The 22,830-nt window shown below is 35.4% G+C and overlaps 5 protein-coding genes across 7 annotated transcripts; 3 read left to right on the top strand and 2 right to left on the bottom strand.

The window, feature by feature from the left end:
* The first annotated feature begins 576 nt into the window (after positions 1–576).
* LOC130748603 (protein RBL) lies at positions 577–4,807 on the top strand. The gene is made up of 5 exons (XM_057601835.1): positions 577–711; positions 791–889; positions 2,569–3,656; positions 3,739–4,000; positions 4,487–4,807. The coding sequence occupies exons 1-5, from the start codon at positions 693–695 to the stop codon at positions 4,663–4,665; spliced, it is 1,647 nt and encodes a 548-aa protein (XP_057457818.1). The 5' UTR covers positions 577–692; the 3' UTR covers positions 4,666–4,807.
* A 1,159-nt stretch (positions 4,808–5,966) lies between these two features.
* On the top strand, positions 5,967–16,776 carry LOC130742907 (fluoride export protein 1-like). Of its 3 annotated transcripts, none has more exons than XM_057595010.1 (8): positions 5,967–6,131; positions 6,502–6,730; positions 6,889–6,966; positions 8,427–8,525; positions 9,775–9,967; positions 10,107–10,516; positions 10,839–11,077; positions 16,694–16,776. In XM_057595010.1, exons 1-7 carry the CDS (start codon positions 6,040–6,042, stop codon positions 11,052–11,054), a joined length of 1,317 nt encoding a protein of 438 aa, XP_057450993.1. In that variant the 5' UTR covers positions 5,967–6,039; the 3' UTR covers positions 11,055–11,077; positions 16,694–16,776. The 3 variants fall into 3 exon arrangements, with proteins under 3 accessions (XP_057450993.1, XP_057450994.1, XP_057450992.1); XM_057595011.1 differs by lacking the exon at positions 16,694–16,776 and adding an exon at positions 15,660–15,782; XM_057595009.1 differs by lacking the exon at positions 16,694–16,776 and having other exon boundaries at positions 5,968–6,131; positions 10,839–11,370.
* Positions 11,637–13,747, bottom strand: LOC130742906 (inactive protein RESTRICTED TEV MOVEMENT 2-like). The gene is made up of 2 exons (XM_057595008.1): positions 13,591–13,747; positions 11,637–13,120 (listed from the first exon to the last, which is right to left on the bottom strand). Exons 1-2 carry the CDS (start codon positions 13,676–13,678, stop codon positions 11,856–11,858), a joined length of 1,353 nt encoding a protein of 450 aa, XP_057450991.1. The 5' UTR covers positions 13,679–13,747; the 3' UTR covers positions 11,637–11,855.
* On the top strand, positions 13,741–20,680 carry LOC130742909 (bifunctional protein FolD 1, mitochondrial-like). Its single transcript, XM_057595013.1, has 6 exons — positions 13,741–15,544; positions 15,660–15,988; positions 16,457–16,693; positions 16,764–16,931; positions 19,088–19,310; positions 20,546–20,680. The coding sequence occupies exons 1-5, from the start codon at positions 15,373–15,375 to the stop codon at positions 19,253–19,255; spliced, it is 1,074 nt and encodes a 357-aa protein (XP_057450996.1). The 5' UTR covers positions 13,741–15,372; the 3' UTR covers positions 19,256–19,310; positions 20,546–20,680.
* Positions 19,924–22,111, bottom strand: LOC130742908 (protein RESTRICTED TEV MOVEMENT 2-like). Its single transcript, XM_057595012.1, has 2 exons — positions 21,928–22,111; positions 19,924–21,031 (listed from the first exon to the last, which is right to left on the bottom strand). Exons 1-2 carry the CDS (start codon positions 22,055–22,057, stop codon positions 20,022–20,024), a joined length of 1,140 nt encoding a protein of 379 aa, XP_057450995.1. The 5' UTR covers positions 22,058–22,111; the 3' UTR covers positions 19,924–20,021.
* Between the last annotated feature and the right edge of the window lie 719 nt (positions 22,112–22,830).

Below are 22,830 nucleotides of genomic sequence, written 5' to 3'. Positions count from 1 at the left end.
TAAAGAAATAACAAGAATTAGGGAGGTGGACTTACTTGGTGGAAGTAAAATTCCTTTCTTCTCTTTTGCTGCATCGTATCCTCCCGCTGCTTCTTCTTGTATGTGCTTGATGAAACTTACTCTCACTCTCACACAAAGTGTATATATAAGTCTTCTCTTAAAATTGTGACTCAAAAGTGAAACCACAATCTTCTCAAGTGATTACTCTCCTCTCTCCTAATTTTTAATAAAATATTTGAATTTATGAGAAAATCTGTTATGATTTTTGAGTTTCTATTTCCTAATTTTAATAAAATCATTCTGGATTCAGTTGACTTTTCTAATTTTCAGCTGATTATTATCTTCTAGAATATTCTTAATTATTCCTTGCAAATATTCTTTAATTATCTTCTACAGTTCTTTTACAATTTACCATTGTTATCTTCTAAAATTTTATATATATTTAATTATTTTCAAAAATTATTGTTTATTGTGATGATTATGATTTAATTATTTTATCCATATCAGCAAATATTTTATTCAGAATATATTTTTTTTTGATTTGTTTAAGATTTGTGCTTTGAGGTCGTTTTTGAGTTTTGACCAAACAAAACGACATCACCGCAAACAAAATTTCTCTCATTCATTCCCTGTTCTCTTCTTCTCCCTCACTTCACTTCCGCCAAAACCACCACCAACATCAACCTTCAACCATGAACGCCTCCATCATCGGTGCGCTTTCTCTACCTCTACCCTTTCCTCTTTGTTTCGTTTCGTTTCGTTTTCGCTAACATTCTGCTTTGTATTGAAGATCCATTGCAGGGTGATTTCCCAGAAGTAATCGAAGAGTATTTGGAATATGGTTGTATGAAATGCATTGCCTTCAACCGTCGCGGTACCCTTCTTGCTGGTACCTCCTCTTTCACTCTCTCTCAATGATTTCTTAGCTTTCTTACTCAAATGGTGCTTTTCTGCTTTCTGGGTATCTGCGTTTTCATGCAATTTCCTTGTCGTTTTGGTTTGTGTGTGCTGTGTTTATGCTAATTGTCTGGTTTTAGAAAATGGGTCGTGGGCAAAAACTGATTTTTTCTATTTTTCAAAATTTCATGTTGATTTTGGATTTTAAGGTTTAAAGTTGCAAATTTTATGAGGGAATCCTTTATTCCTTGATGACCCAGAAAAGAAAATGTCATGATATTTTAATTTTAGGATTCGGGTATCGAAGGTGTTTGATGTTTCATGCCTTGGCTTGTTTTTGTGTTGGCTAGTTAATGGGAAAATTTTGGAACATGGGTGTTTCCATTAAGCCCTAAGCTTAGTAATGACATGTAAGATGGTTGTTTTACCATTGTGAGTGGTCTGGTGTGGATAAGCATGGTAGTAGTAGTAGTATGAGTGATGTGGTTGATTAGTTGATGGTGACTTCACCGTTATATTTGAGGAGTTTTATTAGACAGTGATGTTAATTTGTGCATTCTATTTAAGAAAAGAGAACAGCTGGTATACAGTGATTGTCCCTTTTTTTACTCTGCATTTCTTGAGTTTTAGTGTGAAGAGTTTATGCTGACTTTGTATGAAGTAATAAAAAGATGCTAAGTTTTTATGCAAGCCCTGCTCAAATATGGTTGGTCACTGAATTGCCATTTATAATTACTACATTTACTGTACAAAATCATGGTATGAACGGTTCAACCTCAAGGAACCAAAATAGATTACGATTACTGGTAAGAGCTAGCAGCAAATTTGTTACTTTGAGGTTTTGGTTTATGTTGGTTGGATAGATGTGTAAACACTTTCCAAACCTTCTATTATCTGGTTCTCATCTGCCATCTCAACCTTTTCCCTTTATGATGAAGTAGTTTTTCTGTTTTTGTGAAGTTCACTGTTTTAAAGTATCCACTTCAATTATGTGTTAAACATGATGCAATGGGTATTCTATTATATATTTCATGTACCAGTTTGGAATAGATTTTTAGACATTTTTTCTAGGATGCACAGGTACGGGTGCGGTACCGGGTACGGGTACGGTACCGGGTACGAGGTACGGCATTTTTAGAAAATCCTAGGTACGGGTACGTTATAGGTACGTTAATATATATATTAAAATATATATATATATATATATAGTGAAGTAAAAAAATAGATATCAAATAATCTATGTTACATAATATTATTAATTACATATCAAATCTCTCAATATTCATATATCTTGCATATAATAACAATTCAAACACCTGGTAAAGCTTGTAAAAAAAAAAACATGGTTTCAAAGTACCCATGGCGTACCCACGGAGTACCGGTACCCGGTACGTACCCGGTGCGGGTGCGTAGCCAATTTCAAAGTACCCGTGCTTCATAGCATTTTTTTTATGGATTAGATTTCCGTGTGAAGCTAGTATCAATGGATTTCTTGATTTATGTGGGAATTCTTTTTCTGAAGCCTGAACTTTTTTCATGCTGTTTGCCTATTTGGTCAAATGTCGGTTCATAAATATTATAGTAAGTGTCGAACTATTATCAGATGTTTATTGGAGATATTCTGTGGTGTCAATTTTCTCATATTTGATCTTATTTTTTCAACTGAACCAGCTGGATGCAATGATGGAAGTTGTGTTATTTGGGATTTTATAACCAGGGGGATTGCTAAGGTGCTTTCTGATGATGGCTGCTCTTCTCCCATAACCAGTATCTGTTGGTCAAAATTTGGTCATCGAATTCTTGTATCTGCTGCTGATAAGTCATTAACATTGTGGGATGTTATGAGTGGTAAAAAGATAACACGAATAGTTTTGCAACAAACCCCTCTACAAGCTCGTCTTCATCCAGGTTCCTCTACCCCATCTGTCTGCTTAACATGCCCTCTCTCTTGTGCACCAATGATTGTCGACCTGAATACGGGAAACACAACTTTGCTTAAAGTTTCTGTCTCAGAGACATGCAATGGGCCAACACCTCCTCTACGCAATAAGTGCTCCGATGGGGTTACCTCCTTCACACCAACTGCTGCTTGTTTTAATAAATATGGGAATCTGGTTTATGTGGGAAACTCAAAAGGGGAAATTCTCATCAGTGATTACAAAGATGGCAAAGTGCGTGCCCTAGTTCCGACCTCGGGTGGTTCTGTCATAAAGAACATTGTCTTCAGCAGGAATGGACAGTATCTTCTTACGAATTCAAATGATCGAGTGATAAGGATCTATGAAAACCTTTTGCCTCTGAAAGGTGAAGTTAAAGCCCTTGATGACATGGGTGAGAACCTCACTGATCTAAGCAGTATTGAGGCTCTGAAGGCTGTTGGATCTAAATGTTTAACTTTATTCCGGGAGTTTCAAGATTCCATCACAAAGGTGCACTGGAAAGCACCTGGTTTCAGTGGTGACGGTGAGTGGGTAGTTGGTGGTTCTGCTAGCAAAGGAGAGCACAAGATTTATGTATGGGATAGAGCTGGACATCTTGTCAAAATCCTTGAAGGACCTAAAGAAGCACTTGTAGATTTAGCATGGCATCCTGTACATCCTATTGTCGTATCTGTTTCGCTGAATGGCTTAGTTTATATATGGGCAAAAGACTATACTGAGAACTGGAGTGCATTTGCTCCTGATTTCAAAGAGCTCGAGGAAAATGAGGAGTATGTAGAGCGTGAAGATGAATTTGATCTGATTCCTGAGACTGAGAAGGTAAAAAGGGCATTACAATGGTCATGCACTTCCTAATTTCTTTTCACCTGTCCTTTTCTTTTCTGACATCATATGCTTGCAGGTGAAAGGATCTGATATTAATGAAGACGAGGAGGTTGACATTATGGAATTCGATAAAGATGCTGCTTTCAGTGATTCCGACATGTCTCAAGAAGAGCTGTGTTTCTTGCCAGCAACTCCTAGCCGGGATTCTCCTGAGCAGCAAGAGAAGTGTGTGGAAAGTTCTTCAAAATTGGTAGACAGCAATAACACTGGATCCCCTCTTTCAGAAGAAGCAGGACCAAATGGACATGCGATGGATCACGCGTCAAGTCCTCTTGCAGGTAACATCATGATGTGCATTATATGCTTATAACAAAGTATTTTAATTCTCAAGAACTCCAAATTCTAAACCCCTTCCCTCTAATAAATAAACGGTATAACATAACACAAGCCATTCTCAATTCGAGATCAAACACGCCATAATGCCCTCATAAATCAAAGCTAATAAATCATAATTTTGTGATTTTGCCATAAAATTTATCTCCTTGGTTTTAGTTTGGAATTTGCAACTTTCAACTACACTAACTCTAATTTAAAAGAAATGGAAAATTTACATTTATGTTTGATGTGTTAGTTACAGTCTAGGGCCAAATAACATCTTAGAGTGATTATCATGTTTGGTCTCAATTGTGATTATAGCAATGAATGAGTTTCACTGTGTTACCAGTGGTTGATAGAGTTGTGAATGTGTTGTGTATACATTTTTCTGATATGATTGTGACTCTTGTGAGGCCTTCTATAATAATATATATTTTTCTGTTTCAAAGATGATGCTGGAGGTCGCATGAAAAGAAAGCGGAAACCTTCAGAGAAGGTGTTGGAGTTGCAAGCAGAAAAAGTTAAGAAACCCTCAAAATCTAGCAAATCTGCAAAATCTAAGAGCAAACCTTCGGTTGATCAGGATGATGGTAATGGTTTTTATGGTGATGGGCTTTATGATGATTAATTGTAAAGCGTATTATATTGCTGCTGTAGGTATATTGCGCAAAATTCTGTATGAAATGATATCATTTAGCACAATATGATTAGCTATGCGCTCTTTTGTCTTGTTAAAGGATTACAAATTTCAGCAAACTGTTGACACAAAAGTGCTTAGTTAAGTATGAGCAAAAAATAGCAATTGAAATTCATTGCAAACCTCTATTAAGCAAAGTAACTTTGAGATGTAAGTTGAAGGATAACAAGGGTAAAGAAACATGAAATTAGTTTACACATACTTCTTTACAATCAAAAGTGTTTCATCAAGACTTCATTTTACAATACTCAACTGATCAATGATTAGCGGGGAATTGGACTGTTTGCTTTTCTATGTCTATTTGGCATTCAGAGATTCTTCGCGCCGAGCTGCTTGGTATCTTTCATGGACCTCAGTTATGTTTGGACCTTGGCTATAGGGTTGTAAATATGTATTTGGATTCAACCTTAGTGGTGCGTCTGCTTGCGAAAGCATCACAAGTTGCACTTTTATGCGAGTATTCTTAGTGGAATTGTTGCTATGTGTAGGAAGCCATTATGTGTTCTGCTAAGGCACACTTTCAATAAAAGGAATGCGCCTGTAGATTTCCTTGCAAAGTTGGGGTCCTTGTCGACTCATGATTCGGTGGTCTACCATGCTCCTTCGAAGGCTCTAGCTTACCTCCTCCTAGCAGATTTCATCGGTTTCCTGACACTTAGGTCGTAGATTGTCTTTATTTAACTTCTTGTACCAAAAAATGGAAAACAAAGCTTAACATTATGTCTTAATTTCATTCATTTTGTTCTACTCCACCCTCTTTTACTATGTTCCCCTAAACAAAAACAAAAAAGTCTAATATTCTCTTGTTTGTTTGCAATTTTTAAAAAACTATTTTCTACAAAAAATTAAATATAAAAATTATTTTCTAATTTAAAAATATAATATAAAAAAATTGTTTGTAACAACCTGTTTTAAAAATAATTCTCTTTTTTTAGTTTTTAAAATGAAAAATTCAAAACATTTTAGAGGTAGTTTTACAATTTTTTTATGTACCAAAAAATTATAATTTATTTTGGAACATCGGTAAGATAAAGTACAACCTTCCAAAATGGATCTCTGGACCACCCCCTCCCCAACTCATATGTCCACTAGCTCTTGAATAAAACAGAGATTAACCGGATATGGGGTGCAACTTTTTTTCTTGGCTTTGTTTTTCAAATTTAAACATCATATAGCCTGATTCAAAGGATGTGAGGCTGATATCATTTGCTTGAGGGATAAATATTCTCTATCTCTAAATACAAATTAGAGCGCCGTGAGCAACCCTTACCACTATACTCTCATCATGCAAAATTGTTTCAAAACATGGACAACCACGTTCCTTCTGCAGGCGTCGTCAATTCATCTGAATTGTCCCCACCCATTGCTTTCAACCCTCTCCATTCAACAGCTTACAGGTGTAACATTTTCTTGTTAGCATTAAATCTGTTGGTTATATCTCATATCATATATGTCATATGTCTCTATGTATCACTAGAGATCATATTAGATTTTTTTTTGGCTTCGAGTTCGGTCACCACTACGAGTCGAACACATAACCTTATAAGAGGAAGTGGTCTTTCTTTCATAACCGAGCGGGCGAACATATCAATTAATATTGACCACACAAACTGACCAATTAAGATTACATTTATATATATGAGTGTGCTCTCAATTGTTGAATTACAAGCTTAACTCCTTTACTTGTGTAAATTGTAAACTTTTTAAGGGGTGTAGTGTTGCTAGTGCATCATAATCCAGTATCACTGAGAATTTCACAATTTGTAGGCAAAATTCATTGAGTTCATCAAGCCTCTCAGTACATGAAATGGGTCATGGAGCTAAGAGTGAGTGTGTATCAGAAAATAAGGAGGATGTTGTTAAAAGTCCAGGGAGTCAGAAGTTGAAGCCTTATCCTGGGGAATCCACTTCAGTCTCCTCTATTGTTCCCTTAACATCTGAGCTGAGGTCTCCTCTTTTTAGCAATCAAAGAGAGGGCTCTCAAGACATAAAACATGTGAGTGATTTTTATTGAAAAATTTACAACCAGGGCTTAATTATATGGCTAGGGCTTATCTTGGTTTCGATTTCTGTTAACTAGATGATGAATGATTCAGAACATTTTAGTTTACTAATGGTAAATCATGTGACAGTGCTTAATGTCTATATTTGCAGGAACTGGATAAAGAATTGTCAAAGTCACTGCATTATGCTTTATGTCTGCTACATTTGGCTGTTTTTGGTATTCTTGGGGTAATATGCTATCCTCTGAACTTCAGATATCAGACAAATTTATGTTAGCAGTTATAGTTTTGGGTGAAGTAATAATTCTATATGATTTTTTATCGTATCAACGGTATTTTGAACTCGTCTGGTTGAAAATTTGACGATGGTTTTTTTTAATGAACATAACTTACAGTTGTCATATATTCATCATATATATGCATTGTTTCTTGAATGTGTAGCTAATTAGGAAAACTTACACATTGTTCGTATGAATACTATAGTTTATAAGCAGAAAATCTCTACATTCTTGCAATTTGTGACATGAGATAAAACAAACTATGAGGTTTGCAATACAACCTCTGTCTCAATTTACAAGTTAAATTTTAATTTTCCGAAAAATTGATTTTTTGGGGGGTTGGCATAATACCTTTGTTAAAAAATTACACAAAGGTGGATAATTCATAATCATAATTCATAAGAGCAGGGTTTACTAATATAACTAAATGCTGTTTCATTAGAATTATTTATCATGTAATGATCTACATTGTTAGTACTCTCCCCTTGAAATCTTGCAAAAATGCATTTGTTTTAAAACAGTGAACAAGTAGGATTGCTTTGATCGTCTTTGGGGATCCACAAATTGAATTCTAGTTACACGAATCCCTTTTACTTCTAGTAATTGTCGATATGTTGTTGAGTCAACAACAGTGTCTATTTGGAAAAAGATCTTTAGCATGTTTCAATATATATGAAGAAATACTCAGAGGTGTCAGGTATTAAAAGTATGGCATAAATCCATTACTGTTTAGCATGTTTCTAGTGCTTGAACCTTGGGAATCTGCTTAAAACACACACAGAAACACATACTTTGCAGAAGAAGTAGAATGGTTAATATTAGAAATTGGTAGGCCTATACTCAACCACAAAAGCTAGCTCAAGAGTTGAGGTTTGCACTACCCTTATAAAGCTTATCTTGGCTCTATCTCTAGCCAATGTGGGACTTCTAACACACCCCCTCACGTCCAGGATTGAACAGACTGGAACGTGGGATCAACAACGGGTGGCCCAAATATGGGTGGTCTCCACAACAAATGGATCTAGGATAGGCTCTGATACCATATTAGAAATTGGTAGGCCTATACTCAACCACAAAAGCTAGCTCAAGAGTTGAGGTTTGCACTACCCTTATAAAGCTTATCTTGGCTCTATCTCTAGCCAATGTGGGACTTCTAACAGTTAATTATGACTTTTGTTGTAGCCATTTGTTTTCTGGGGGTATTGGTCATCCTCTTGTAGATATAAAGCGAGGGTGCTTATAATAGTATTTGCAATTTTATATTTCATGGCAAGTGATGCTCAAGATTTGATGAAAGCTCTTCCTCGAGCATTTATCAATATCAGTGATATTCTGATCATAGTTTCATAATAGAAATTTAGTTTTCAGCACGATACTAATTTACCCTTTTTCTTTTGTAACCATTATGCAGGTATTAACAAGATACATACTAGGCCTGCTATTTGGCCCCGGGATTGGTCGCGTGACAAGTGACCAAACTATTCTTTACCATGACCTGCCTTCTAATATGGTCTCTACTTCTTCTCTTCCTTGTTAGTGACTCTACTTTCCCACACTTGCTAGTACACTTGCACACAAACACATGTGAGGATGACATACGCCATGGGTATCACGATCATATTTTCACATTAATTCGGTTATATTTGCTAAAAAGAAAGAAATAATCCTCGATGATTCATAATGGCAATTAGAATAAAAGGCATTGAATGTCTTAAAACAGTTTTGTTAGGCTTGCTAGAAAGAAACAGAAATATGAGTGATTCATAATAGCAATAAGAATAAAATGGATTGAATGATAGTAAGTGGAAAATGTGGTGCTTCCTCCTGGCTAGTTAAGTTGTATGCTACTATGCTCGTATAACTGTGAGAAAATTAAGCTCCTGTGTCCAAAAGTAGATTTTAGAAAATAGATTAGTAGTAAACAGATTCAAGCCTTATTTATGTGTTGAAGATTGTTCGAACAAAAGTTCTTCACCTCTTTAAGTACTTGAAGTGATGTGTAACTGACTGGTACATAACTTGTTTTGAACCTGAAAAGTGACTGATTGGTGGTGACAGGAGAAATGATATAATGGGAGACAGATTTTGTAGGGTTTATTCATTGCAGAGCTGATATTTTACCAGTTTCTTTTTCCTTTATGTATTTTTTTTTCGAAAGATAAAGAGTTTATTATCATGAGAGCTGGAATACAACCCCCACAGATGAGATTTGGGGAAGGCAAAGCCAGAAATATACCAAAGCCACGAAAAAGCCCCCCAGGCCTGAGAGCTTATTTTACCAGTTTCTTTTTTCCTTATGTATTTTTATATCTTTACTTGTTTGTGTTACACATTAACCATGTTTCCTAGTGCTAGAATCCTAGAGCACATAATACATTTATTACTTGATTGTGATGCTTATCACATAAAAATCATACTATATGGCACAGAAACTACTCTAGTTTGTATTAATATAAGTAAAATTATCTTCCTTATTAACAGAACATTAAGATGTGTAGGATGTCTGATTTTTAATGTCCATTCCTATAAGCCATAATCCATTACCTTTTCATATTATTTTCCCAACCTCAACATACATGTTTTCTGGGGACTTACAACAGTCCAGTTTTGTATAATTTAACTAGTATTGCACTTGAAAGAGGGGGGGGGGGGGGGTTCAAGTCTTGGTTTAGCACAGTAAATTTGATAGTTTTAACCTTGCTTTAAAAAGACACAACTGATTCACATTGTCTTGATGGGAACTTTGAATATCTTTATAGGTTGGTTCTTTTGTAATGGGATGGCTTGGTGTTGTATTCAAAGAGGACATATCCAACGTGTCTGAATATCTGGCTATTGCACTGACAACTGGTTACTTAGGGAGTCTAACAACGTTCAGCGGCTGGAATCAGAAAATGCTTGAACATAGTGCTGCTGGGAACTGGCTCTATTCTGTGCTTGGCTATCTAATAGGTAAATTTGATAGGGATATTTTAGTAGCATTCAATTAATCAGTTGTGGTTTTTCACTTCACATTCAATGTCATCTTTATCTTAGCCTCATCATGGATGAATTGATAAGATGAGCTTTTCAAATAACTGGAGTTGTGCAGGATTATCTCTTGTTGCCTTTGCCTCCATCATCTCTGGAATAGAAACAGCCAAGGGATTTAGGTGGCTTCTCAGCAGGCCAAAGATGAGTTCTGGAAGTGAAACAGGTAGATCCAAGATCAATATAAAGTGTCACTTGGAAGCTATGATTGTCTTATTGCTGATTTTAGGCTTGTTGTGGGGTGTTAGTGGTGTATTATTGATTTCTGATTTCAAGAATGGTGAAAAATCTGTTGTATGGATTGGTTGCATAGTTGGACCTTTTGGTGTGTGGATTAGGTGGGGCTTAGCCCGACTAAATGGACGTGGATTAGGAAGGACTGGTTCGTTGAATTGGATTCCATTTGGAACTCTAATTGCAAATGTCTCTGCTTGTTGTGTCATGGCTGCACTTGCTACAACGAAGAAACTGGTAAGTTTCCCAGAATATGATTCATTTAGTATCCTGCCATATTTGTCTGACAAAAATCAAAATAAATTTTTACAAATCAGTAGTTTTTTATAACGTGTTTTTTACATTGAAGAGTGGATTCTCATTCAACTTTTTCTGCTAGGAAAACCAAATTTTTGAGCTGTATATAATATATACACAAAAGTTTCAGGGGAATGTGGCTATTTGCCCATTTACTCTTATGTTTCTCTTCCTTTATTATTTATTATTGTGATATTATATATTTCATATAAAAAGATTCAAGAATCTATATCATGATAATGGAGATTGTGATCTGATGCAGGTGGACACCAGGAATTGTGATACTATTATCACAGGCATACAGTTTGGCCTGTTGGGTTGTTTGAGTACTGTCTCTACCTTTGTTGCCGAGTTCAATGCGATGAGAGAAAGCATGCACCCTTGGAGAGCATATGCATATGCTATGATCACAATATGTGCCTCTTACTTTTTAGGGATCTTAATATACTGTGTACCTATTTGGAGAATGCAGGAATGATAAATGGCTAGAAGCAATAGAAGGTAATCTTGTTTTGATAATTCATCTACTTGGAAGAATTGAGAAATTTAGAGCAGTAGAATAATCTCTAACTTCATTTTGAATGATGAGATTCATCATAGTTTTAGTAAAAAGTACATAAGCCTTCTCACCAAATAGTATTCTGTTATATCTAGTGTATCCTATCATCTACTTCGGATTGAAATCTTCTGTCCTCACATGGTATCAATTTCCTGTCCCTCTAATAATTTTTTTGCATGTCAGTTGAAAATCAACATGTAATTTTGTAACTGGCTCACTCATATGTTTTTTGATTGATGTGACAAGATTTCATTGGTGGGACAGGAAATTGAGACACCATTTGAGGATATAAGATCTTGAGCCCTCCCACTACATGCATAGTTCCACTAACTCTTCCTTTCCTATTTTCATTTATTTTTCAACATGAGAAAGAAAAACTGTTTGCATAAAGTCATTAAAAAGTGTTTCCAATTGCTTTTTACATATAAACATAAAGTCATAGAAACAAGTTTAGGAGCAATATATGCAAAAGACAATGTTAATCACAATGTATTTTTCAGTTATTGATCAAATATATGAGTTGCCCGATAGCTTTTACATCTCCAAACTTCCCTGATCTGTTTTTTTCGTTGATTCAAGCATGGGGACTACATCCCTGAAATACAACTTGATCATGATTCATGAGTAGAGTTTAGCAAGCTTGTTCTACAATATATGTCATTATTGAAACGAAACTTCTATGAGAAACCATGTGAAAGAAAACAGGTATGGTGTCATTGCCTATGGTCTACGCGAGGAACGAAACTTGTAGGAAGCATAAACACTTAGTGTCAGAACAACAACTGCAGCACCCATGTATATCAGCTTTTGTTTATCCTCTTCATTGAACCTATTTGTCATACTAGTAAGAGCTTGATAAGCAGAAGAAGCCTTCTCCTTGATTTTTGTCCTTGTTGATTCAACCATGGCCTTCTTGTCACTCTTTGTTTCATTTTCATCAGCACCAGATTTACCATTAATTTCCTTTCCTTTTACTTTCTCTGTACTCTTTGGAAGAGAACTTTCAACCATGGAAGATTCTTTTCTTTCTTCCTTGCTTTCCTTTTCAGGGGTAGGAGAGGAATCAGCCACAACAGCCTTTTCTTCAGGTGTATTTCCTTTCTCCGAAGTCTTGTTATTAGGATTATCCTTAATTTCTTCTTTTTCAACCTTTTCCTTATTTTCATCAACAGATGTTGCTTCTGTTTGAAGTTTGGCATCTCTTGTAGCTGTTGCATTCTGAGGGGTTGGTTCTTGAGTACCCTTTTGAGGCAAAGACTCTTCCTTCTCAGCCTTCTCCTTTTTCTTATTTTCATCAGCAGATTTTGCTTCTGTTTGAAGTTTGGCATCTCTTGTAGCTGTTGCATTCTGAGGGGTTGGTTCTTGAGTACCCTTTTGAGGCAAAGACTCTTCCTTCTCAGCCTTCTCCTTTTTCTTATTTTCATCAGCAGATTTTGCTTCTGTTTGAAGTTTGGCATCTCTTGTAGCTGTTGCATTCTGAGGGGTTGCTTCTTGAGTACCCTTTTGAGGCAAAGACTCTTCTGTAGCTTCCGGTGCCGAGGTTGAAGTTGAAGCCTCATGATCCTTACCTTCTTCTTTACCTTCAATTGTTGATTTTGGATCCTGCTCAGAAGAAGTTCCTTCTTGAGTACCCTTTTGATCTTTCACCTCAGAAGCAGTGGCTTTTTCTTTATCATCTCCAATTGCAGATTGTTGAGGAGTTTCATCCTTGTCATTCCCTTGGTTTGGTTGTGTTTCTTGCACTGCAGGTTTGGGTGGTTCTTGTTCAGTTGTTTCAGGGACTAGGCCTGGAATCTTTGGCATTATGATGGTGATGGTTTTTCCATCAAACCTTCCTCTAACTCTGCTAATATCACAGTGTGCTGGAACTTTATACCTTTCATCAAAACGGCTGCTTTTGTTATTTCCAAGTGGTTTTTCACCATAAACTCTAACCCTTCCAAAATCATACTCAACCTTAGCCCCAATATGTTCTCTTGCAAAACCTATGCATAAGCACATCAAAGGAAACAACATGCACTTATCAAAAATAAATAAAAGAAATGATTCAATAAAAATAATAACATATTTTAATAACTTTTTAAAAATATTTTCTATTAGTTTTAAAAAGTATCGGTAGGGACTAGGGTGGACCAATTTTGAAGTGGTCTACCGGTAATTTACTAATAATTGTATTTGATTCGATTTTTTTATTACTATATTAACGAATATTAATAGTGGTTAATTGGTGGACCACTTCAAAATCCATCAACTTCTCATATGAACGAATTCTTTATGGAGAGGTAATTGAATAATGCATGGCAATGTGCATTTTTTAATGTTTCTACCCAAAAAATACTGATATGGTTTTCTAAATGAATGAAAGTAAAACTCTTTTAATGGAAACTCAGAAAAGCGATGTTTCAAATACATAAAAGAATAAGAATATGAAATTTGATGAGATAAAATAACAAACCATCAGGAATATTAACAAGCAGAAGGTGTGATTCTGGAGTTTCCTGTGTTTCACATTGCACCTGCACATCTTTATCTGTAGATGACATGGTAGAGATTAATTTCCAACTGTTAATTTTTTCTTGTTTGTTTTTCAATTTCAGCAAACTATATTGCAATTAATGATATACAATGGAACTTGACTTGAATTGGATTTGTTGGTTCCTATATTTATAGTGAACAGTTTAAGAGAGATTGTTGTTATGTTGGGTTTTCTTTAAAATGAAGGTCATCCTTTTCGGCCACTTCAAATTTGATTCAAACGTGACCTAACTTGATGAATTCCACTTAGTCATTGTGAGGTATAACTTCTCTAATAAATAAAGTGAAAGTTCCTTGTTTGGCTCATACACTTTAAGTTCCATGAAGAGGGGGGAAAGTGATTTATGTTGTCATAATATTGTTAAATTAATCATGCATTGTTACTTCCAGTCCAATGTTTGTCTAGGCTGGATTGGACATGCTATTGGATCAAGAATTTATTTTGATGGCGGAATATCAACGCTATGTTTGGCATGTTTAGCTGATAAGCTAGCTGAAAGCTTATAAGCTAGCTGATAGCTGAAAGCTGATAAGCTAGCTGAAAACTGATAACTGAAAACTGAAAAGCTACATGATTAAAACAAAAGTGTTTGGAAAAACTAGCTGTTAAACAAGCTGAAATTGTAAAATGACATAAAAGGACATACGTGTATAATTATTTTTATATTTAACATTACTTTATTTTCACATTAATATCTATATGATATTAATATTAAAATTAATATCACTTTAAATATTTTTATTAACTCAAGTTATTTATCATCTTAATATAATATTTTTAATACTTGTGGTGCGCAGCGGTGTGGCGGGAACTGCATACGTAAGTGTGATGAAAAATAGGTTTAGTGTTTTTATAAATATATAAGGGTAATAGTAGAATTTTAATAAATTAATAAGGATAAAAATGAGAATAAATTTAATAAGCTATAAGCTTTAAGCTATAAGCTACCTGAGATAGCTTATAGCTTAAAGCTTTAAGCTACTAAAATAAGCTCCTTCACCAAACACTTTTGAAGAGCTTTTAAGCTAGTCAAATAAACTTTAAGCTAGTCAAATAAGCTATAAGCTAGCTGAAATGACATGTCAAACATAGCCCAAGTTTGTAAGTATTAACCGTAGATTTATATCCTCCACAAAATTATGTTTTTTATTAGCTTAAATATAAATCGGGTAAAATGTAATATTTGAGTCAATCTTAACTTTGAAGTATGGTATCATATAAGAAAACTTCAACATAATTGAATATATTTTACTGTAAGAAAAATGTTAACAATTCTCTCTATTTAATTAATTAATTACATGTAATTGTTAGGTTCATTAAAATATGAGTCTCACTTCCAACTTAGTAGAACTCACATAAATTTCAACCAATTAATGAGAAAGTGTTGAAAAAAAAGTGTTGCTAGTCTGCGCTTCTTCCAAATGCAATTAAGCCTTAAAAAATATAATCCAAAATAATTTCATATTAGCTTTAAAAAAAACAAAATATTTTTAGAACTTGTAATTTTCATTTTCTTGTTTTTCTTTAACAATCTTGAGGTGGCATGGTCTAACACTGAACACGTACTTACATAGTTACATTCACAACTCAAACCTGGGACACAGTCACACAGGGTGTTGTCATCGTTTCAATCAAACAGAAACACACTTTCAGTTCATACTCTCTCTCTCTCCACTTTCATATTCACAAATCCTCACAAAAATGAGAGCTTGTGCCACTGCTGCTATGGTGGCATTGCATAGAACTCTGAGAAATGCATTACATTCTTTTTCTGCTCCATCTTCTTATGCCCTTTTTGGCCCCAATCTCCCTGATGTTTGGATTCCCAGAGAGAACACTTCTCCTCATACCCATTTCCCTGAAACTTTCCAGTGTAAGCTCTATATATGATCCAAATTTCAAGTTTTATGGTGCTCTGAGACCTTTGCTTTGGTCACTTTAAGTCAATAATATATTTTGTTTCTTTTTGGTTTTTTGTGATGCTTAAGGGTCTAATGGTAATGGCCATAATAATGCTGCAATTCTTGAAGGCAAACCAATTGCCAAAGACATAAAGTTTGAAGTAGCTGAGGACATAAGGAGGATGAGGAGTGGAATTGGGAAGTTTCCAAGGTTGGCTGTGGTTTTTGTAGGAGATAGGAGTGACTCTCACACTTTCATCAACATTAAGTTGAAAGCTTGTGATCAAGTTGGCATTGAAACAGTGGTTGCCCAGTTTCCAGAAAACTGCACTGAAAATGAATTGCTTGATGCTGTTTCCAGTTTCAGTGATGACCCGGGTGTACATGGCATTGTTGTGCAACTTCCTCTGCCTCAAGTAATTTACTCATCATTTTGACTGTTCAATGCTTATTATTGATGACGGTGCTTTTCAACTCCAACCTCTAAACATAGACAATTGGGTGTGTTTTGGTAAACAACTTAATTAAGCGTGCTTATCACATAAGCGCTTATACATGTAAGCATAAGCTCTTATTCATACAAAACAGCTTATAGGTAGACCCATAAGCTATTTACATAAGCTCTCATCTCCCAAACACCTGCATAAGCGCTTATGCTATAAGATAAGCTCAAATAAGTTGGACCAAGATGGAAACTTTATTTGGTCTAGAATCAAAGTAAACTGAGTAAGATAATTTTTTTTATTGATTCATTTTAATGAAGGTATGGGAATTAGGAGGTTTAGTCTAAAAGCTTACATCATATAATTGCTGCCATTATTTTGGTGATTTGGTCCTGTGTGGTGGGGGGTGGGTTTTGATATTAATACCTTGGTTATATGCAGCATTTGGAAGAGGAAAAGATTATCAATGTTGTGAGTCCTGAAAAAGATGTGGATGGCTTTCATCCCACAAATATGGGAAATCTTGCCAAAAGAGGAAGAAAACCCTTCTTCGTCCCTTGTGCCCCCAAGGGCTGCATTGAGTTGTTGCTTAGGCATGGTGTGGAGATCACAGGGAAAAGAGCAGTAGTAATTGGAAGGAGTAAAATTGGGGGGTTACCCACTTCCTTGCTATTGCAGGTAACATAAATGTTGTTTTTGAGAAGGATGTTTCAATTGTTAAAAGGCTGACTTATCATCTTTTCAGTAGAGGCACAATGCAACAGTCAGCATGTTACATGCATACACAAAGAACGCTGAACAAATAACTTCTGAAGCAGATATTGTGGTAGCAGATGTTGGAATTCCCAACCTTGTTCGTGGCAATTGGCTAAAGCAAGCAGCTGTGGTGATTGACATGGGAGCAAATCAAGTTAAGGTAATGACCTCTTCAATATTTTAGGTGTGCTAAAATGTGATCACTGGTCAGTTGAATGCATGGACGCACTTCAAATTTTTATTATGTTATTTCAGAAACTTGTTGATCTCTTCAGACAATCTCAAAGATATATTCTTTGTTAAAAGAAGAATAAAAGGAGTAGACAACACATCAGCTATTGAGGGAAAGATCAACATAGTAGAAAAGCAAATACACACTGATAATAAGACTTGCCCCTTTGAAATTCTGCAACATGTTCTGAATAACCTTTATGGACCATCTGAAAAATGTTTCAAATTGGATTTCTACGCCGCAAGCATAAATATTTTTTCACAGGATCCGGAAATTGTTCCTGTAGATTGCCAAAAGGTTGTTTAACTTAAAGACCAAAATACATGGATTTAATGATTGATATTATAATATGTAAGAAGCGCACTAGTACTATGTTTAGATTTAATGGAGAGGATATGATGTTCCTATGTTTGTGGCATTCCTATTTGGGATTGTTTGATTCATGGATTTCATCAGAATCTCGTTTACTCTTTTCACTTTGGTTCCTTTTCAGTTAAGGGTATATGGTGCAATTCGGATAACTCTTCCCTTGCTCTTTGGAGTCTTGTTGCTCATTTGTTGAAATTTAACTAATTTAACTTAGCAGAGTTTCTCATTGTTTCTTTGTGAAGCTTTGTTATTGCCATTAGCAAAGACAACTGGATGCACCTAGCCCTGTTGATAGTTTTGAAATTCTTTAATTGACAGCCTTCATTGAAGCTACCTAGACTGACATTCAGATAATTGATCTACAGAGGCGCTAGGAGTGTGATATTATTTTTATATCTACCTAAACAAAGACCTTGAAGTAACATTTAGGTATTTCTATGGTGTAATAACTTGGTGGAAAATGTACTGTATAATTATTATAACATAAAATATGTCTGAGTGGAAATCACACACAAAGACGTACTATTTCTCATTTCATAGTATCTGGGTGGAGCCTTTGCTTTGTTTCAAAGCGCATATTTGGTACAGTGAAATGATAAGTCAAATCTGGAGGAATGTGGTTTTACATCCAGCATCCTATAGAGAAAACCAAAAGTATATGATTTGGCTTAGTACAGAATGAAAGTGATGAGGATTTCTAGAGAAAAATGAATTCCTTAGGAAAAGAATTAGGTTGAAGTTGATTAGGCTTAAGTAGCCTGTCAAAGTTAATGTGGCATTATCTTAATAGAGTATACTTTTCAGGGACATCATTCTTGCATATTTTTCAGGTTAATTCAGCTTATGATGTCACACGATAAAAGATAGTGGTAGAAATAATATTTCAAACTAGTCATCAATTGTTTCATTAGTATATATACAATTGTTTTTCTTTGCTGGATTACATCATCAGTAAGTTTCTTAACCAAGACTTCCCTTCAAAATCAGTGCCAAATTAATTTTTAACAATCACAGGTGTTTCATTGATATGGACCCTTCTAATCTCTGTAGTTGTTTGTTATATCGAGACTTACTCTTCTTTTTTGGGGGTGTGGGGTGGGGAGGCTGTTATTCCCTCATCTAGGATGCATACTTAAGTCACTTGACAAAGCACAAGCTTAGGGGAAATGGATGTATGTTAGAAAGGAAAATGGGAGAAAGACACTATAGGGGTAAAAGAAAAAGAATGGGCATAGTGTTGGTGAAAAGATACTTTAGTGCCCCCATTTTCTGGACCTCCAAAATAGAATCTTAAGAAAAAACAGAGAGAGCACTGAATTGGTACCAGGATGTGTTGAGACTTTAAGTGTAAGTAAGAAGTACAAGAATAAATAAGAAGTCACACATTGAAAAAAAAAAAAAGTAAGTGTTGAACAGTATATAAGTGAAAGGACTCATACACCCAAAACCCTAAGATGTGCTTCACTAATGTGTTTTACTTCTCATCCAATGTGGTGAGTAAAAAATATATTCATGCCTCCCCTCATGCTACAACAGTGAGGGATAACCTCACTCCATAACAAGATGGACCTAATTTCATATATACTTGGTTACATTCAGCCATAAGAGAAAAATGCAAAAAAAACTGAAAGATCTATAGAAGCAAATAAGATGGAGGGTGGACTAGTTCCTTATGAATTTGTTATTATCATGATGCAGTTAAATATAATTTGCAGGACCCCCATGGCCAAGGCTTCCGCATCACAGGAGATGTCTGCTTTGAAGAGGCAGTCAAGGTGGCATCAGCCATTACCCCTGTTCCTGGAGGTGTGGGACCAATTGCTATATCAATGCTCCTCTCCAATACCCTTGATTCTGCGAAACGTGCATTTGGAATAGTTTGAATAAATTGGTCGTCTCTGAACATGAAATGTGTGTGCCCATTGCCATGCTATACAAGTGAGTCAATCCCTTATAGGGTTTGCAGCTTGGCTGTTTTTTCGCTTCATTACTTTACTGGTTCAAACTCACCTCTTGCAACTGAAACAAAGTAGCAAGGTGCAATTTTGACTGTTATTCTCTGTATGTTGCAGCTAATGTAGAATTACAGTATATAGTTTGTAGAGCTAGTCACTGCATCTCTTTTATGGATAGTTTAGTAAATGTATAGAAGAGGAAACACTGAAGTGCATGTGCATACACTCACAGACATGGCTTTATTTTTTATGAACTGTTACGTTATTTCATTATCTGTTGAGCATGGATGGATGCAATTAAATGCTCTAGATCTTGGCACATATCATTTCATTTTTTAAAAATTGGCTTTCAGCATTATTACTTAGCAAGGTATACTGCTAGTATTTGTATTATGATAGATCAATGTAAAGAAAGGTGGCAGGCCTGAAAATGATTGAGTACCCACTTATATAGTGCTTATGAGAATATGCATTGCATCATCTGTTCCTTGATTATGCATTTTCTTGTTATGGGGAGATGTGTCAGATAAGTATTATAGTAAATAAATAAACCCTTTGTTGAAATGCGTAGATGAAAAATGGTTTAGGCCGACATGAAAGTTAATAATCTTGCCTGTTAAATAAATAGATTAACGCGTGCTTTTAAATGCAAATGTTCACAAGGATTTATTGATCTGTGTACAATTAGTTTTAGCTAGGTTTTGTCAGAAGATGTGAACTTATAGGTTACATAAGCTCCTAGTGCTGCAATTATTAGAATTGCAGCACCCATATTTGCCACCAAAGTTTTCTCTTGGTCATCCAATTTTCCTTCTCCTATTCTTGTGACAACCTTAGAAGTCCAAGTACCCACTTCTTTGACTCCTTTCCCTATTGTGTATATTTCATCCTTCTTTGCTCTGTCCTTTCCCTTGTCATCAGAAGATTTTGGAGCAGACTCTTTTCTTGCCTTGATTTCTTTTCCTTTTAAAACCACATCATGATCCAGATATTTTTCTGGCTTTCTGGACTCATAATAAGGCTTCCCAATATCTGCTCCTTCCACTTCCTTCTTTTTGACACTTTCCTTCTCAGCCTTCTCTTCTTCTAATTGCTTCTTGACTATTTCCAATATGGCCTTTTTCCTAATTTCCTCTTGAAGCTTTTCCTCATCTATTTGCTTTGTGTTTGGCTCAATTCCCATTTGAGGCTTACCTGTTTGTTCTTTTGGGATTGCAGCTGTTGCTTTGGTTTTCAGCACAGGTTCCTCTTCAAAGGATTTTGAAGGGCTTAAAGTTCGCAATCCCTTATAATCGTCAGGCCTATGGCTAGTAGTGTCCTTTGGTTTCTGAGATGGAGAAGTATCTTTCTGGGAACCCTTTAGTTCTTTCAATGCATCACTACTAATTTTCTTGTCTCCAATAGGTTCTTGTTGTTCCACTCTAGTAGCTGTGGATTTTGGAGGAGTGGTTTCCTTTTGTTTGGTTGTTTCTTCTACTTGTGCTATTGGTGTAGGTGGTGGAATGAACTTCTTTGGCATTGTAACAATGAGACTTCCATGCTCAATCTTGCCCTGAAGTTTCTCCACTTCACAATTCTCTGGAACAGGATATGTTTGGTTGAAGAGGCTCCATTTGTTGCTAGCATCGATGCGTCGTTCTCCTACAATCCTTACCATTCGAGAAGGGAGCAAATAGCTGATCTGTATACTCTCCTTTGTGAAACCTTGCAAAATGAAAAACAGAATGATGTATTGAATTTGATGAAGCTTTATATGATGCAATGTCAAATGTTTTAACTTAGTTTGTTCGGTAAATGATTTCACTGTGTAATCCAAATGGTTCAGGCGAATAGATTTGGACAGCAAAAATGGAAAAATAACATGTTCATGTTTAATTTCCATTTCCTAACTTCCGTATTTTTTTTGTTACTAAAAATGGTAGAACGGAGAGAAAGCATCTCCAGACTACCGGGCAGGGCGGCAGTGACATACTGAGAAGACCAATAGAAGCTCACTTCTGAAAGGAGCGTCGGGGGATCTCCTCCTCGATCCCCGAGGAAGGTTGCCCACCAACTTCTGTATCTAGTTTTTACTTTTAACTACAAAATACTACTTTACTTTTATTTGATTTTTTCTTCGGATGAAAGAGTGTAAACATTGGCCTGTTTGGTTTCCTAAGCATTTTCTCTTCTCATTTTAACATTTAATTATAAAAATAGGGTTCGTTTATTGTGCAATCGTTGGAAAACAATGGTATGGTGCCCAAGCTAATATGGACCATACATATATTATTAAATAATTGAACAGCGTAGATGAAATTATATACACCATAATTTGTGTGGACTTGTCTCCACCAAAAAGTTTCTTTCTCTATCAGAATCCTGATTAAACACAAACCTAATTTTTCTAATTCTCCTTCATCTTCTCCCAAATATATATATAAATGACTCTAATAAATAAAATCAGAATATGTACTACTTATCTTTTTAGGAACTATAAACTTATTCAAACCTATGTTGATTATAGATAAATCTTGTAGTTAAAGAGACATATATAAGTATAACCATTACCAAAGTGGCATGCTAATAAAAAAACAGAGAGAAAAGGTAATATTATGCACCAGGAAGGTAAATACGAAGAAAATATGCTTCCTCATTTTCCTTCATCTCTGACTTGGGCTGAATATTTTTATACACAGCGCGCGCTGAACGTGGTGTTCCAAAGGTAGGTGTTTCTGGTCTCATGGCCATGATGTTTGCTTCTTGTTATGTTTTCTCTCTTGGTTTTGCACCAACAAATTTATTGGTTTAGATGTATATAAATATTGATATAGATATTGGAGCAATGCATGGTTTTCTTGTTGAAGAGACTATTCCTTTTTGTGTAGTTTGGTTTTTTTATGTAATTGGGTTGGATTTGTTTTTCCCTTCTATGGGTGAATTGAGGTATAACTTGTTTGTAAATCTAGCAATTGTTCTTTGTTTTTCCCGCACACTAATTGCATGGCTAGCCCTGCAATATCCATGTGTTCATAATGTGAAAAAAACTAATGAGGTTTCATATCATTATGGTTTTGTCATTGCTAATTCTGGCAAGTCCAGTATTGGCTGCTCAGAATATTCAAACTTCGGTGTGAATCACAATTAATCTTTCTGCGTTTCTAAGAAGATACTCTTAGATTATGCTAAGGATATTGTCATGTTGAGGTCACAGTTTGGTAGCTTTTTGTTTTTTTTTTCTTCTCCTTTTTGTTTTTAGACGAGGAAATAATATCAATAGATTAAACAGTCAAAAGGCTTAAAACATTACTCCCCCTTCCTTTTTAAGTGTCGTTTTAGAAGAATTTTTTTGTTCTTATTTAACTGTCATTTTGATGTTTAAGGTTACAATTTATAAATTATACCCTTACTTTTTCAACAACTCCACTTCACATTTTCCATAAAATTCTCTTTTCTCAATACCTATGAAGAGCTTTATGACTTTATGATTGGGTGAGAGTGGTAAATGGTTTAATGATATGAGA

Source organism: Lotus japonicus, chromosome 3, assembly GCF_012489685.1.
Source record: "Lotus japonicus ecotype B-129 chromosome 3, LjGifu_v1.2".
NCBI lineage: Eukaryota > Viridiplantae > Streptophyta > Magnoliopsida > Fabales > Fabaceae > Lotus > Lotus japonicus.
This window is presented reverse-complemented; position numbering and strand designations above follow the sequence as displayed.